We start from the raw sequence: 15466 nt of genomic DNA on the forward strand, positions 1-15466 counted from the left end.
AGGAAGTAGGTTACAGTAAGCTTGTTCGCCAACTGCTTGAATACTGCTCAGCAGTGTGGGATCCGTACCAGATAGGGTTGATAGAAGAGATAGAGAAGATCCAATGGAGAGCAGCACGCTTCGTTACAGGATCATTTAGTAATCGCGAAAGCATTACGGAGATGATAGATAAACTCCAGTGGAAGCCTCTGCAGGAGAGCTGCTCAGTAGCTTGGTACAGGCTTTTGTTGAAGTTTCGAGAACATACCTTCACCGAGGAGTCAAGCAGTATATTGCTCCCTCCTACGTATATCTCACGAAGAGACCATGAGGATAAAATCAGAGAGATTAGAGCCCACACAGAGACATACTGACAGCCCTTCTTTCCACGAACAATACGAGACTGGAATAGAAGGGAGAACTGATAGGGGTACTCAAGGTACCCTCTGCCATACACCGTAAGGTGGCTTGCAGAGTATGAATGTAGATGTAGATGAAAATCACAGAATGAACAGTTATGTAAAACATTGATTTGACCCATGACATAGTGATGATGTGGCATGTGCTGTCCTACTTGCACAAAATGAGAAAAGTATAAATTACATTAATTATTTCTGTATTTATTCTGTATTATTCCTTGGAGTGTAAGTTGTATTGCAGCCCATGGTTATTCATTCATTCATTCATCCATCCATCCATCCATCCATCCATCTATCTTGTTTTATAGATCCTATCAAGGAGAAGGAACTGTTGAGATGTGAAACAAGTTGAAGTATTCATTAACATAAGAAAGGACTTCATAGAAACTTAATCTGTACGGTGCATTAATGATAAACATGTTGAATGCTATTCAAGCTTACGGCATTAATCAAGTATATTAGTTAGAAAGCCACTGCTTTGTAAATGGACACTGCCTCCTCAATTTTACTATGTAACTGCTGTGTACCTGCTATTAGTAGCTAAACATATACTCGACTACAGTGGAATGTTTCAAAGAAAATAATTTCCTACACTGTAAAGATTGTCTTATTTTTAGTACATTACTGCTTGTCACACGGCTTTATAACACTGCTACTTGCCATGTACCTATCAGAACTTCTCAATCACAGAGTGAGTTGGTGCTGTGATTAGAACACTGTACTCGCATTCGGGAGGACAGTGGTTCAAACCAGTGTCTGGCCATCTTGATTTAGATCTAGTATAGGTTGGAAAGTGACAGTTTGATTGTGGCTTGGGAGCCAACAAATGTAAATGTGAATTTTTGGATACTTATAAAACTTTTTTTTTTGTAATCAGACTTTTCGGTATAAGATCCAAAGAAATGCCCCTAAAGGTTAGAGTATTATAATCCTAGTGATTAGCTGCTGAAGAGTTCGCAACAAAGTGCCAGAGTTTGAAGTGCTCTTTAAAACAGTGCAGATCGCATTGCATTGGACACAGAAACTGATTCAAATCCACAATTGTGAGATATCTGGAGAAATTTATGCATATATTGAAATGATAGGCAAATGGTAAATGCAAGTGGTGTATTCGTCACAGTAGACAAGAAACTCTGATTCATAAAGATAGAAATAGAAACTGCACGTGAGTTTGTTTGGGCACGACTCAGTATCAAGGCTGGGTATAAACTTATAGTTGGACCGTTCTGTCAACTTCCAGACTCATTTCCTGATGTAGCCAAAAACTTTAGAGAAAACCAAAGTTCACTATCATGTAAGTTTCCCAATCACACTGTCTTCATTGGACTATTGGTTGGGAAGATTACAGTTTTATAAGTAGTGGACATGACAAGACGTCCTGCGAAATATTACTAAATGTGCATTCTGTGAGAACTATATAGACCATATGGTTTGTTAGCCCACTCATTATGGAAATATATTGGATGTGATAGGATTTATATTTTTATCAAACTATATACAGAGGCAGTAGTGTCATATCTCAGTAAGAAAATAGAAAAATTATATATAAAAAAAGATGAGGTGACTTACCGAACAAAAGCGCTGGCAGGTCGATAGACACACAAACAAACACAAACATACACACAAAATTCAAGCTTTCGCAACAAACTGTTGCCTCATCAGGAAAGAGGGAAGGAGAGGGGAAGACGAAAGGAAGTGGGTTTTAAGGGAGAGGGTAAGGAGTCATTCCAATCCCGGGAGCGGAAAGACTTACCTTAGGGGGAAAAAAGGACAGGTATACACTCGCACACACGCACATATCCATCCACACATACAGACACAAGCAGACATATTTAAATATGTCTGCTTGTGTCTGTATGTGTGGATGGATATGTGCGTGTGTGCGAGTGTATACCTGTCCTTTTTTCCCCCTAAGGTAAGTCTTTCCGCTCCCGGGATTGGAATGACTCCTTACCCTCTCCCTTAAAACCCACTTCCTTTCGTCTTCCCCTCTCCTTCCCTCTTTCCTAATGAGGCAACAGTTTGTTGCGAAAGCTTGAATTTTGTGTGTATGTTTGTGTTTGTTTGTGTTTGTTTGTGTGTCTATCGACCTGCCAGCGCTTTTGTTCGGTAAGTCACCTCATCTTTTTTTTATATATAATTTTTCCCACGTGGAATGTTTCCTTCCATTATATTAAGAAAATAGAAATATTTACCTCTGGAGAGAAGCATGCAAAGGAACTGTGGCTTAGGTTTAGCAGTATAGTCCATCATGTATTTGATAGATATGAATCAAGTGGAACAGTTCATACTGGGGCAGACAGTTCATGGTGTTCAATCACTTAATAGAAAGTTCTAAAGAAGAAAGACTGTTGTATAATATGTGTAAAACAAGCATAGGCCTAGAGATGGAGAGCTTATGTCAACTATAATCTACCATAGGCGCCTCAGACAAAAAGGCCATAAGCAGTAGTTGGAAGAAAGCACAGATTACACTGACATGTTCTACATCCATGAGACCCATCTCATTTTTGGGTCTGTCGAACGAAAACTGAATCTAACCTAATCCATCTAGAAGAAGGGTAGCAGAAGGGTAGCAAAACTGCCATCCAATGTTATTGACATCCACTTGTTGTAGAATCGTAGATCGTATTCTGAACTCAAATGTAATTAGGCATCTTAAACAGAATGCCAACAAGCATGGATTCAGAAAACATTTGTCCAATTTAATTTTTTGTGCCATAGAAAAGATGAATGAAATAAGTATTTGTGTCAGTGGTGTCGAAGTACAGCGGAAATTGTTAAAACTGAACAAAAATGCAGACCCAATGGAATCCCTATCAGAGTCTATACTGAATTTGCACCGGAGTTAGCCCCTCTTCTAACCATAATCTATCATAGATCCCATGAAAAAAAACCGTACCCAGTTCTTGTAAAATGGCATAGTCACACTCATTTACAACAGGGGTAGTAGAAGTGATCCACAGAATTATCATCCAAAATCTTTGGCATTGATTTGTTGTAGAATCTGAGAACATATTCTGACCTCAAACATAATGAAGTTATCCTGGACAGAATGACATCGTCAATGCCAGCCAGTATGCATTTCGAAAACATCAGTCATGTGAAACCCAACTTGCACTTTTCTTACATGACGTACTGAAAGCTTCAGATCAAGGCAGTCAGGGTGGATGTTGTATTTCTCAATTTCCGAAAAGCATTTGACTCAGTACCACACCTATGCTTATTGTCACTTAGGGTACGAAGTGAAAGTTGTGACTGGATTGAGGACCTTTTCATAGGGAGGATGGAACATGTTATCTTGAATGGAGAGTCATCATCAAATGTAGAAGTAACTTTGGGTGTGCCCCAGGGAACTGTGTTGTACCCTTGCTGTTTGTGCTGTATATTAATGACCTTGCAGACAATATTAATTGTAACCTCAGACTTTTTTTGCAGATGATGCAGTTTTCTTTGATGAAGTTGCTTGAATATTCAGTCAGATATTGATAAGATTTCAAATTGGTCTAGAGATTGGCAACTTGCTTTAAATGTTCAGAAATGTAAAATTTTGCGCTTAATAAAGTGATAAAACATGGTATCCTGTGACTATAATATCAATGAGTCTTGTTGGAATCGGCTAACTCATATAAATACCTGGATGCAACACTGTGTAAGGATATGAAATGTAGTTACCACATAGGCTCACTTGTGGGTAAAGCAGGTGGTAGACATCGGTTTATTGGTAGAATACTGGGGAAGTGCAATCAATCTAAAAAGGAGATTGCTTACAAATCAATCGTGCGACCAGTTCTAGAATATTGCTCAAGTGTATGTGACCCACACCAGATAGGACTAACAGCGGATACTGAACGTATACAGAGAAGGGCAGCATGAATAATCACAGGTTTGTTTAATCTGTGGGAGAGTATCACAGAGGTGCTGAAGGAACTGAACTGGAAGACTCTTGAAGATGTTGTTATTGTGGTCTTCTGTCCAGAGACTGGTTTGATGCAGTTCTCCATACTACTCTGTCTCATGCAAGCCTCTTCATCTCCGAGTAACTACATAAGCTACATCCTTCCGAATTGCATATTGTATTCATCTCTTAGTCTCCCTCTTAAGATTTTTACCCTCTACACTTCCCTCCAGTACTAAATGAGTGATCCCTTGAGGCCTCAGAATGTGTCCTACCAACTGATCCCTTCTTCTAATCGAGTTGAGCCACAAATTCCTCTTCTCCCCAATTCTATTCAGCTCCCCAATTCTATTCAGTACCTCCTCATTAGTTACGTGATCTACCAATCTAATCTTCAGCTGCTTCTTGTCTAAACTGTTTATTGTCCATGTTTCACTTCCATAAATGGCTGCACTCCATACAAATACTTTCAGAAAAGACTTCCTGACATTTAAATCTATACTTAATGTTAACAAATTCCTTTTCATATCCGATCTACATTTTATATTCTCTCTACTTTGACCATCGTCAGTTATTTTACTCTCCAAATAGCAAAACTCATTTACTACTTTGTGTCCCATTTTATAATCTAATATCTCAGCATCGCCTGGTTTAATCCGACTACATTGCATTATCCTCATTTTGCTTTTGTTTATGTTCATTATATCCTCCTTTCAAGACACGGTCCATGCCGTTAAGCTGCTCTTGAAGATAGATGTAAAATATCCTGAGAAAGTCAATTAACAAAGTTCCAGAACCAGCTTTAAATGATTGCTCTACGAGTATACAACCACTCCCTACAAATCTCTGACATAAGGTTCATGAAGATAAGAATACTGCACACACAGGGGCATTCAAACAATTATTCTACCTGCGGTCCTAATAACTGGTACAATGAGACATACCCTCTGCCATGCACTCACAATGGTTTGCAAGAGGTAGATGTATGAAACCAAACTTACACAACAAACACTTTTCTGATGGGACATCATGAAAGTTATGTATCAATGCAGTCAGGTGATGTAGTATTTTTTGATTTCCAAAAGTGTTTGCCTCGCTCAACACTGATTATTTTAAAGTACACAATGCAGCAGTACTTACAAAATGAAGTGAAAGATATCTTCTTGGAACATTTTAAACAAAATGTAGCATACAAGACAATTTTCTATGTGCTTTATTTTTTATCTTTGTTTAAAGGCATAATATTATTGTGTTGGACAGGTCTTGCACCCAGGCCCATGCTTCTTCTGAGCAATACTCTCGTGGACTGAGCTGTCGAGACAAGACTCTCAGCTTAACCTCACAGTGCCAGTTCTACTACTACTACTTCTCTTCAACTTCTGGTCTAGTGCTCCTAGAGAAATGATATTGCATAGAATGGCTTAGTCACAGCATAGTATATGTTTCCAGAATGAATCTTTCACTCTGCAGTGATGTGTGCGCTGCTTTGAAACAGTAAAAATTGTATGGATGTTCAGGACTCTAAAACATATCCATGACCCTTACAGGTAATGCTCTTTCTAAGTGAGTTATCAAAGTATGGCTCCCTACAGCCTTCATAGTCCCATAAAGTTGGAAAAATACTGAAAGAATTTAATTGGGGGGGGGGGGGGGGGGGAGGAGAGTTGATGATACGTATGCCTAGGAAACTCAGTTGTTGAGAGTGTTTCCTGTGAAAAGCAAAGACTTCGGTGTCCAAGTATGGCAAAAATTTGACTAGGTTTCTGAGCCTCTTACCGCACAGTAAATTGACTTGCTTGTCATAAAAGGAGTATTGTGAGAGAGTTTAAACTCTATAAATTAATTCAATTCTGAATGGGTGACCATTTAAAAACCTTAAAGGAAGCTCGGTGGAGAGTTTTCTAAAAGCTTGCTAACATGGACAGTGATTAAACAGTGCACTCTTCCTATGACCACCACCATGAAGTACAACTGTCTTCTGTATATACAGGGTGATTTTTCCACCATGTACAAACTCTAGGGATTGATTGATGAAATGATACAGAACAAAAAATGTGTAATGAACTTACGTCTGGAAATGCATAGTTTCGATGCTAGAGACCATTTATTCAATCATACTTTGGTACAGAGACTGCGGCCTAATATGTGCTGTACTATGCAGCCACTGTTGCAGTATGCATGGTTTCCTCGTAGAGGGTGGTACTGTTCCTCATATGTCATGTACTAGTGCGCTCTCCTGCCGTAGTCATTAGAATTTTGTGTCCAATCCACTTCTCTTACTGACTCACCTTGTAGTGAACATGATACAACGTTGTACACAATGGTACCATATTTGAATCGAAAACTTGCTGACATGGTGTTTACTTATGGAAAGGCAGATAACAACAGGCGGCAAGCAGCAAGATTGTATCAGGAGACCTATCACCACCGACGACAACCACAGCATTCAATGTTTGTAACAGTGTTTCAATATTTGTCTGAGACAGGGTCATTTCAGGAAACAGGAAATCGTGAAGGTGAACCCAAAATGTTCGGACTCCAGACTTTTAGAAAAATCTGATTATTGTTGCCATTTGCCTTAGAAAAATCTGATTATTGTTGCTATTTGCCTTTCCATAAGTAAACACCATGTCAGCAAGCTCTCGATTCAAATATGGAACCATTGTGTACAATGCTGTATCACGTTCACTACAAGGTGAGTCAGTAAGAGAAGTGGTCTGGACACAGAATTCCAATGGAAGGCCACCATCATGTCAGTACCAGGCAGTTGACCCTCCTGTCTAGGGTAAGCCAGACAACTGGGTGGAACATTGTCCGTGACAATTGTTTCTACTCTTATCACTTACAGGGTGTGCAGGGCTTACAAGCGACAGATTTTCCACATCAGGAGCAGTTTTGTCGTTGGCTTCTTTACCAGGCAACCACAATTCTGGATTTGTCATCCATCCTATTCACAAAAGAGGCCACCTTTACATGGAGTGGTGTCTTCAACTTTCTTGAGAGTCGTCTTTGGAATAGTATGCAGAAGCCTCACGGTATGGTGACGGCGAATCGTCAGCATCGGTGCAGCTAGAATGTGTGGACCAGGATAATTGGCGGCTGTGCTTTAGAACTAGTTTTCCTACTACGCTTCTAACATGCTGGAACTATTGATATTTCTTGTGGGTGACTTTGCCTTCCCCTCTGGAAGAATTGCCATTAAGGGTTATGTGGCTGATACATGATGGTGCTCCAGGCCACTTTGCCATTAAATGGATGCATCTCAATCATGCCTTCCCTGATCAGTGGATTGGATGAGGGGGTCCAGTTGCATGGCGTGCTCATTCACTATATCACAATCCATGTGATTTCTGGTTATGGGACCATCTCAAAAGTATAGTGTATGCAGAGCTCATTCCAGATATGGAGACACTGGAGCAGCGTATTCTTGCTGCCTTTGACACTGTTTGGATGCAGCCTAGCCGATGTGAGCATGTCAGACAGAGCATGCCACGGGGCGTACACACATGCGTTGAGGCGCATGGAAACCAATTTCAGCACATACTGTAAGTGTGGCTGCACGGTACAGCACATATTAGACCACAGTCTCTGCAACAATGTGTGGTTGAATAAATGATCTCTGATGTGGAAACCATGCATTTCCCGGCATGAGTTCATTAGACCTTTTTTGTTTCGTATTCTCTCATCAATCAACCCCCTAGAGTTTGTATCCTGCATATAGGCAATACTTTCTTGCGTAGCTTTTTACTTGGGAAGTAACATGATACTAAGTACTGTGCTGTAGCATCTTGTAGACAGTCTGTTGAAATCATTTTCCATCTTTCTAACAATTTTTCCTGTCACAACTACTTCGACTTTCCTTCCAAGCAGAGAAAAATACAGATAGCCAAACACCACCAAGGTGAATAGTTCACACAGGATGATATTTTTCCTAACAGAAACGAAAATATTTTTGTGTATATGGAGAGGTATAATATTTGAGTTTCTGTACTGAGAAACATTAAGAAGGACTTTCACAGAAGACTTGAGAAAAAGCACTCTGGTATCAATAACTTGGCTCTGGCAGTAGGAGCTATATGCTAAGCTTTTTGCCAGTGCCTAATGTATCCAGTTTCTAGACCTACGAGCTGCCTGTAGTTATATAAAATGGCCTTATAACCCCAGACCAGTAGGGAATGTGTAGAATGAGCAGATTACCAATGTCTTATAAACCTGTGTGTGTTGATGGAACCAATCACATCATATGTTGGTCTGGTAGCTGTAAAGGTAATTTCAGAAGTACCTCAGGGAAGTGTTGTAGGAACAATATTGTTTACAATGTATGTAAATGATCTAGTAGAAACATTGGATGCCCTCTAAGACCGTTTGCAGATGATGCCGTTGTCTATAACAAACCAGTGATACAAGAAGGTGGTATCAGTTTGCAGAATAACCTGCTGAGGACTGGTGAGTGGTGCTAGCTCTGGCAGTTGATTGTGAACATAAGTAAATGTAACATATTGCGCATACATAGGAAAAGAAAGCCACTATTGTACAACTACATGATTCATGAGAACCTGCTGGAAATGGTGTCTACCCTAAAGTATCTAGGAATAACTATGCAGTGTGACTGTAAGTGGAATGACCACATAAAAGAAATAGTAGGAAAGGCAGATAGAGATTCACAGGAAGGATATTAAGGAAATGTAACTCATCCATGGAGGAAATGGCTTATGAGGCGCTTGTCTGACTGATTCTTGAGTATTGTTCATCAATCTGGGACCATTATTAGCTAGGACTGATAGAAGAGATGGAAAAGATCCAACAAAGAGCAGCACATTTTGTCACAGTATCATTTAGTCAGTGCAAGAATAGTACTGACCCGTGTGCCTGGAGAGGTTACTATTGAAATTTAGAGAGCACTTTCTGGGGGCGAATCAGACAACATATTATTATTTACACCCACATACACGTAGCATAATGACCACGACGAGAAAATTTGAGAAATTAAGAGCAAATTCATAGGCTTACCAACAATCATTCTTCCCATGCACCATTCACGAATGGGACGGGATAGGGGGTTCAGTTAATCATACCAGAAGTACCCTCTGCCAAGCACCTAAGGTGGCTTTCAGAGTCTGATTTAGATGCAGAGGTGTGAACAGGATGAAAGCAAGTGGACAAAGTATGTTTGAGTCGTCTTCTAATGGTCATATAGGTACTGTTGACAGTGAAGTGTGGCCGCACAATCTTTTCACATTTATTTTATTTATTCATTTTATTTGCTCCACTTCCATTTTCGTCTTGTGTTCCTAACAGAGTAAGTTGTCTGGAGCATCTCCACCATCTTTCTCCTTTGTTGCAAACACATGAGAAAATGATGCTTTTCTGCTGATTGTCTTGTTGCCATATTAGTCAATGTTGTTTGTTGATGAAGTATTGTGAAATGTACAAGGACCCCTTTATCTTCACATTAGCAAGAGGGTGGATTTGAAGGACCGTAAGCAACTGCAAATGAAAGAAGCAGACTGACTGATGTAACCACCAGCTGTTGAAGTGGGTTGTCCACACTGCTCATTAGGAAGATTTTCATACTGTGTTGTGTAATTATTTCAGCTGCACTCATCATACACTGTAAAAGAGAAGAGTGATATAAATTAGTATTGTATTAGCACTAATGGTGAAGGATATTTGAAATCATATAGCACATAAAACCAAAGTGAATAAATGTAATAAATGCTTTAACCTTATTTTTTAAATATTTTTTATGCATTCAGGAAGTACTCAATGCATATACTCCCTCCATTTCAGCCGCCTAGGGGTTAAACCTGCAGGATGTGCAGTGTACCACAAAACTAATCGAGAGACCATGGTGGAGATTGGAGACTCTGTTCGAGGCAAAGACATCTACATTCTGCAGACAGGAACCAAGTAACTATTATCTGGCTTTAAATTTTCTTTTTGGTTTGTAGTGAAACTGATGCTTTGTAATAAATATCTAATTCTTGTTGTTTTTGGTGTGTAAACATTGCTGTAGTTGTAACACATTCTTAGCCTCTATTGTTTCAGCATATTAAGATGTGTTGTTTTGCTTTTGTAAAATGTATCTCCCTGTTTGCAGGGATGTGAACAATAACATAATGGAATTGTTGATCATGGCGTATGCCTGCAAAACATCCTCTGCAAAGAGCATTGTTGGTGTTATTCCTTACCTTCCATACAGTAAGCAGTGTAAGTAGTTTTCTCCAGCATTTATATTTTGCTATTACAAATTATATTAGTAAATGATGTAAAAAGTAATTCACAGTTCCAATTTATAAAAATATTTTCATTCACTTCTCTTTATCTAGTTTTTCATTTTATTTCTTAAAAGTTTTCTGCTGTTTGTACTCCCTAATATAATTTGTGGGTCGTAGTGACACCGTAGTGTACGCTACAGTTTCACCCTCAGATTGAAATAATAACTGTGTGTAAAAAGCTCAATTGATGGATCTTTAAGAGAAATAAAGACCTGAACAAAATACTTTTATTGCGTGAAAGTAATGTTGGCTTCAGTTTACTTTTATCAGTGGCTGTAAACCTGCTGGATTCTGTCAGTGAAAGTACCTACTGTTTATTTGTTACATGCTCCATTACAATTTTTGTAATACTGTGTGTGTGTGTGTGTGTGTGTGTGTGTGTGTGTGTGTGTGTGTGTGTGTGTCACACATGCACTCACTTCATGAGACACTATGGTGAGGTTTGGAGTTTTGTTGAGATCATTGGCGCAGAGTCTGGTGATCAGGAACTTTACACCACCGCGTCTCCTCCTCTTGTTGTCCAAATACTGGCAGTGAAAATTTTTTCCACCACCAGGATTTGAACCAGCTAACATGCAGGTAGAGTGCCACCACATAATCGTATGTTTGCAACAAGTCTTGGTCCCTGTGATGATGGTTTACTACACAGATTCGTCTTGGGCACACGTTAGTTACGTCTCCAGCTGTCTCTCTTCATCTTGTCGTCTGCTTGTCAGTCACGTACTTTACAATAAATTAGGAACAGAATGTCTGCTGAACCAAATACCTATGAATGTGACAGTATTAATAATGCTCTTGTGATCTCGCAGTAGATTAGATTGCAAACTCAGACAGTTTGTTGTTTTGTGCCAGCATTTTGTGTTGCATGTGTTCAGTGTTGTCTGATGATGCATATGGGAGTAATCAAATTCAACTCCCTGTCCAGGTAGTGAGACTTAGGTTTTCCATAATTTCCTTAAACCATCCAAGGCAAGTGCCTGCCTCTCTTCCTGAAAAAGAACACTATCAGTTTTTTTCCTAACCTTCCATGATCTTTGTCTGCCACCATGCTTAGCAAACTATTATGAAGTGCATGGCAGTGGGTACTTACCATTTTACCACATTTAGGGTTTCTTCATGTTCCATTCACATTTGGAATGTGGGAAGAATGACTTAAGAAGATATGAAATGTAGACTGGCAATGGCAAGGAAAGCGTTTCTGAAGAAGAGAAATTTGTTAAGATCGAGTATAGATTTAAGTGTCAGGAAGTCGTTTCTGAAAGTATTTGTATGGAGTGTAGCCATGTATGGAAGTGAAACATGGAAGATAAATAGTTTGGACAAGAAGAGAATAGAAACTTTCGAAATGTGGTGCTACAGAAGAATGCTGAAGATTAGATGGGTAGATCACATAACTAATGAGGAGGTATTGAATAGAATTTGGAGAAGAGGAGTTTGTGGCACAACTTGAGAAGAAGAAGGGACCAGTTGGTAGGACATATTCTGAGGCATCAAGGGATCACAAATTTAGCATTGGAGGGCAGCGTGGAGGGTAAAAATCGTAGAGGGTGACCAAGAGTTGAATACACTAAGCAGATTCAGAAGGATGTAGGTTGCAGTAAGTACTGGGAGATGAAGAAGCTTGCACAGGATAGGGTAGCATGGAGAGCTGCATCAAGCCAGTCTCTGGACTGAAGACCACAACAACAACATGCTGTAATTATTCTAACCTTGTCTTCAGGGTTCCTACAGGAGTGATATGTAGGGATACTGGTTCATGAAGCTTTGTAACCAAGCTTTTATTAGATGATTGATGTCTGTCTTCAAAGATCGGTCAGCATTTCTACGACTTTTTCTTTGAGACAAAAAATTATGAGAATGGGTCACACAATTGTTTTCTTAGTGATCTCCTTTGTAATATGATTACATTTTCCATTATCTTATAAAATAATCCAATCCTGCCACTGGTTTTACCTATGACTGAACCTGTGTGACCATTCCATTTCATGTCCCCTTAAATTGGTACACCCAAGTATTTGTATAAATGCATGCTATAAAACACACACTATATGTGGACAATTGGTACAAAAGTCCATCTCTCTTTCCCCTACTTGCACGAGAGGGACAGATGCAGTAGTTAAAAGTTTGCCTGGACAGGATAGGTACACCAAAACTTGGAGCTGAACTGCAGAGAGGTGAGATGGCATTTAGGGTGACACTACGACGGCTTCAAAATGGCGTGACAAAAGAGACATATTTGTATTGATGACACACCATAGAGCTGCAGTAAAATCATATGTGAAAATGGACAGCCAAACAAAATACCAAAAATTTTTACTATTAAAAAGAGTCTTGATCACGGTTTATTTATTAAGGTGAACTACTAGTGATTCTCCAGCAGAAAGAGGTTCCTACTCAATGGTCTGGAAATGACCACAGTAGTGGTCTAAACCAGTCACCTTAATAAATAAATCGTGATCAAGACTGTTTTTAATAGTAAATATTTGTAACTCATTGATCACTGCTACTCCCATAATGTATTCAAAAGTAAAATACTAAAAAATTTCAGCCAAAATGTGTATTTGATTACAATGATTCTACGGGTGCCGTGGATAAATACTACAGCACAACAGAATGTGTATGCAAAGCACTGAAATGGTACAAAAAACACTTTTTTTCACTCCTTAGATATGTGTGCTAAATTCCCACATTATTTACAAGGTTCATATTGGGAAGATGATTTCAGTCAACAAATTTCATCTCGGCCTCATTTCCAGAATGAGATTTTCACTCTGCAGCGGAGTGTGCGCTGATATAAAACTTCCTGGCAGATTAAAACTGTGTGCCCGACCGAGACTCAAACTCGGGACCTTTGCCTTTCGCGGGCATGTGCTCTACCATCTGAGCTACTGAAGCACGACTCACGCCTGGTACTCACAGCTTTACTTCTGCCAGTATCTCGTCTCCTACCTTCCAAACTTTACAGAAGCTCTCCTACGAACCATTTGCCAGATTTTTTTGACACACCATCAAGAAAGGCTAGCATCTGGAAGTTGTCAGTCGGATGAGGAAAATCGATTGTGGCTTTGAGAAAGGCACTTTTTGAGCTCTGTTGTATCATCAGTCAAACAACACAGCCTGTACGGAAGTTTGTCACGCAGTAGTAACAAAAAATGAATATCATCACATTACTGCTGTAAACAAATCGATGTGGATCTGTGTGTTGGCCTTGTTTTTAAATATCACACAAATAAACTTGCGGAAATTTACTGCTTTATAATGTTATCTAGTTTTATCAACTTTAATAATAAAGAATATTCAAAGTAAAATTTATTTTAAGAACTTATTGTTGAGAATAAATATAGAAGAGCCTGCGACAAGCAAGAGACAGTGCAGAAAGTGCTGCTGTGCTCAGTGCTGCATCGTGTCCAACTTGGCGCGCACTGCCATGTGGAGAGTCCCGACCCCACAAGCATGAGTGCACTGTTATGGTGCAGTCAGTAATGACAGGGTTGAACACTAAACTTATTTCCATTGAAACTGTTTGTATCCGCCATAAACAGATGTTTTCTCACATCAGTATGAATTGGAATAGATTGCTGTTCACCACATAGAGAGAATGTTGAGCAACAGGAAGGTTTATTTAAAAGTATAGCCCATCTTTTTCTTCACAGGATGGTCATGTTAATTTGGATTTGGAAATGTTAGTCATATAGGGTGGCCAAATGCCCCTGCCTGATGCTATTTTTGGCTCACTTTTACAAAAAAGAGCCTTCTGCAAACTTTTAAACCATTTTCACCAGAAAGACCTTGTTCTAACCACTAAAAAACTATATTTGGTTTTGTAATGGGAGAACAGAAGGCTCTAGAAAAGAACAAACTGGAAGTGCATTGAAAATGGGCCCATATTCTTCTGGAAAGTAAATCAAATCTTACATTTTTTTATGTCCTACAGTTGTTTAGTGCTCTCTATGGAAGATAATGTCAAAAGTCCTGATAAGTAGGAAATGAGCTAGAGTAAGAAAAATAGCAGGTAAATAGTCTCCTTAGTTTTTGTAGGCATCTCTACAGCATTAGGCTCTACAAAAGTCTTATCAAGCGAGGTGGCGCAGTGGTTAACACACTGGATTAGCATTCGGGAGGACGATGGTTCAAACCGGTGTCTGGCCATCCCGATTTAGATTTTTTGGTGATTTCCCTAAATCACTTCAGGCAAATACCGGGTTGGTTCCCTTGAGAGGACAGGGCCGATTTCCTTCCATATCTTTCCCTCATCTGATGGGACTGATGACCTCGCAGTTTTGTTACTTCCTCCAAATCAACCAACAAAAGTATTTTTATAAAATATGAAATTGAATAAAGAATCCATGAAAAAGAATAGTTTTCTCTTTTTTGTGGCTCTAATAATGTGAGATAATGATGTTTGAAAAGTATAATTTTTTGGGCTATGTCTTATCGAAATTTCTTCCCAAATAAACCCAACAGTGACACTATCTGGCTGGCAGTATAGCTTTCCTCATGGCATTCTACAGCAAACTAATTAAACTTCTAAGAAGTTAAAGTAACTTGAAGCAAACATAATCTTAGGATCCTAAATGAGACATTTTCTAGCTTTAGCCTCTGACACTTACAGAAATGTGTCATTAGCTTGCGATCCTGAATGAAGGAACCCCTATCAGTTTAGAGAACCTGTGGTAAAGAAACTCATCTATTGCTGCTGTTGCATAGCTATTGAGCATGACCCCTATGGTGATGGAGATGCTGGTTTTCTCACTTAAAAAAGAACCATCACCATGGACCATACCTACACATTTATACAAAATTTTCATGTGTACACTGATGTTCCAGATTAGCTGCAAACTATGCTAACTCAAAGTATATTGGATCTTAAACTGAAATTAAACTACCTTGTC

At 39.2% G+C, this 15466-nt stretch overlaps 1 protein-coding gene across 3 annotated transcripts in view; it reads left to right on the forward strand.

The window, feature by feature from the left end:
• LOC124595692 (phosphoribosyl pyrophosphate synthase-associated protein 2) overlaps positions 1–15466 on the forward strand; it is a 118479-nt gene that overhangs the window by 4725 nt on the left and 98288 nt on the right. For all 3 annotated transcript variants that reach the window (XR_006978232.1, XR_006978231.1, XM_047134551.1), the window contains exons 3-4: positions 10087–10206; positions 10397–10506. Coding sequence is in view for 1 of the 3 variants with exons in the window: in XM_047134551.1 (XP_046990507.1) it covers positions 10087–10206; positions 10397–10506 (230 nt within the window). In the remaining 2 variants the exon portion in view is untranslated. The remainder of the gene's footprint in view (positions 1–10086; positions 10207–10396; positions 10507–15466) is intronic.

This window comes from Schistocerca americana, chromosome 2 (assembly GCF_021461395.2).
Source record: "Schistocerca americana isolate TAMUIC-IGC-003095 chromosome 2, iqSchAmer2.1, whole genome shotgun sequence".
NCBI lineage: Eukaryota > Metazoa > Arthropoda > Insecta > Orthoptera > Acrididae > Schistocerca > Schistocerca americana.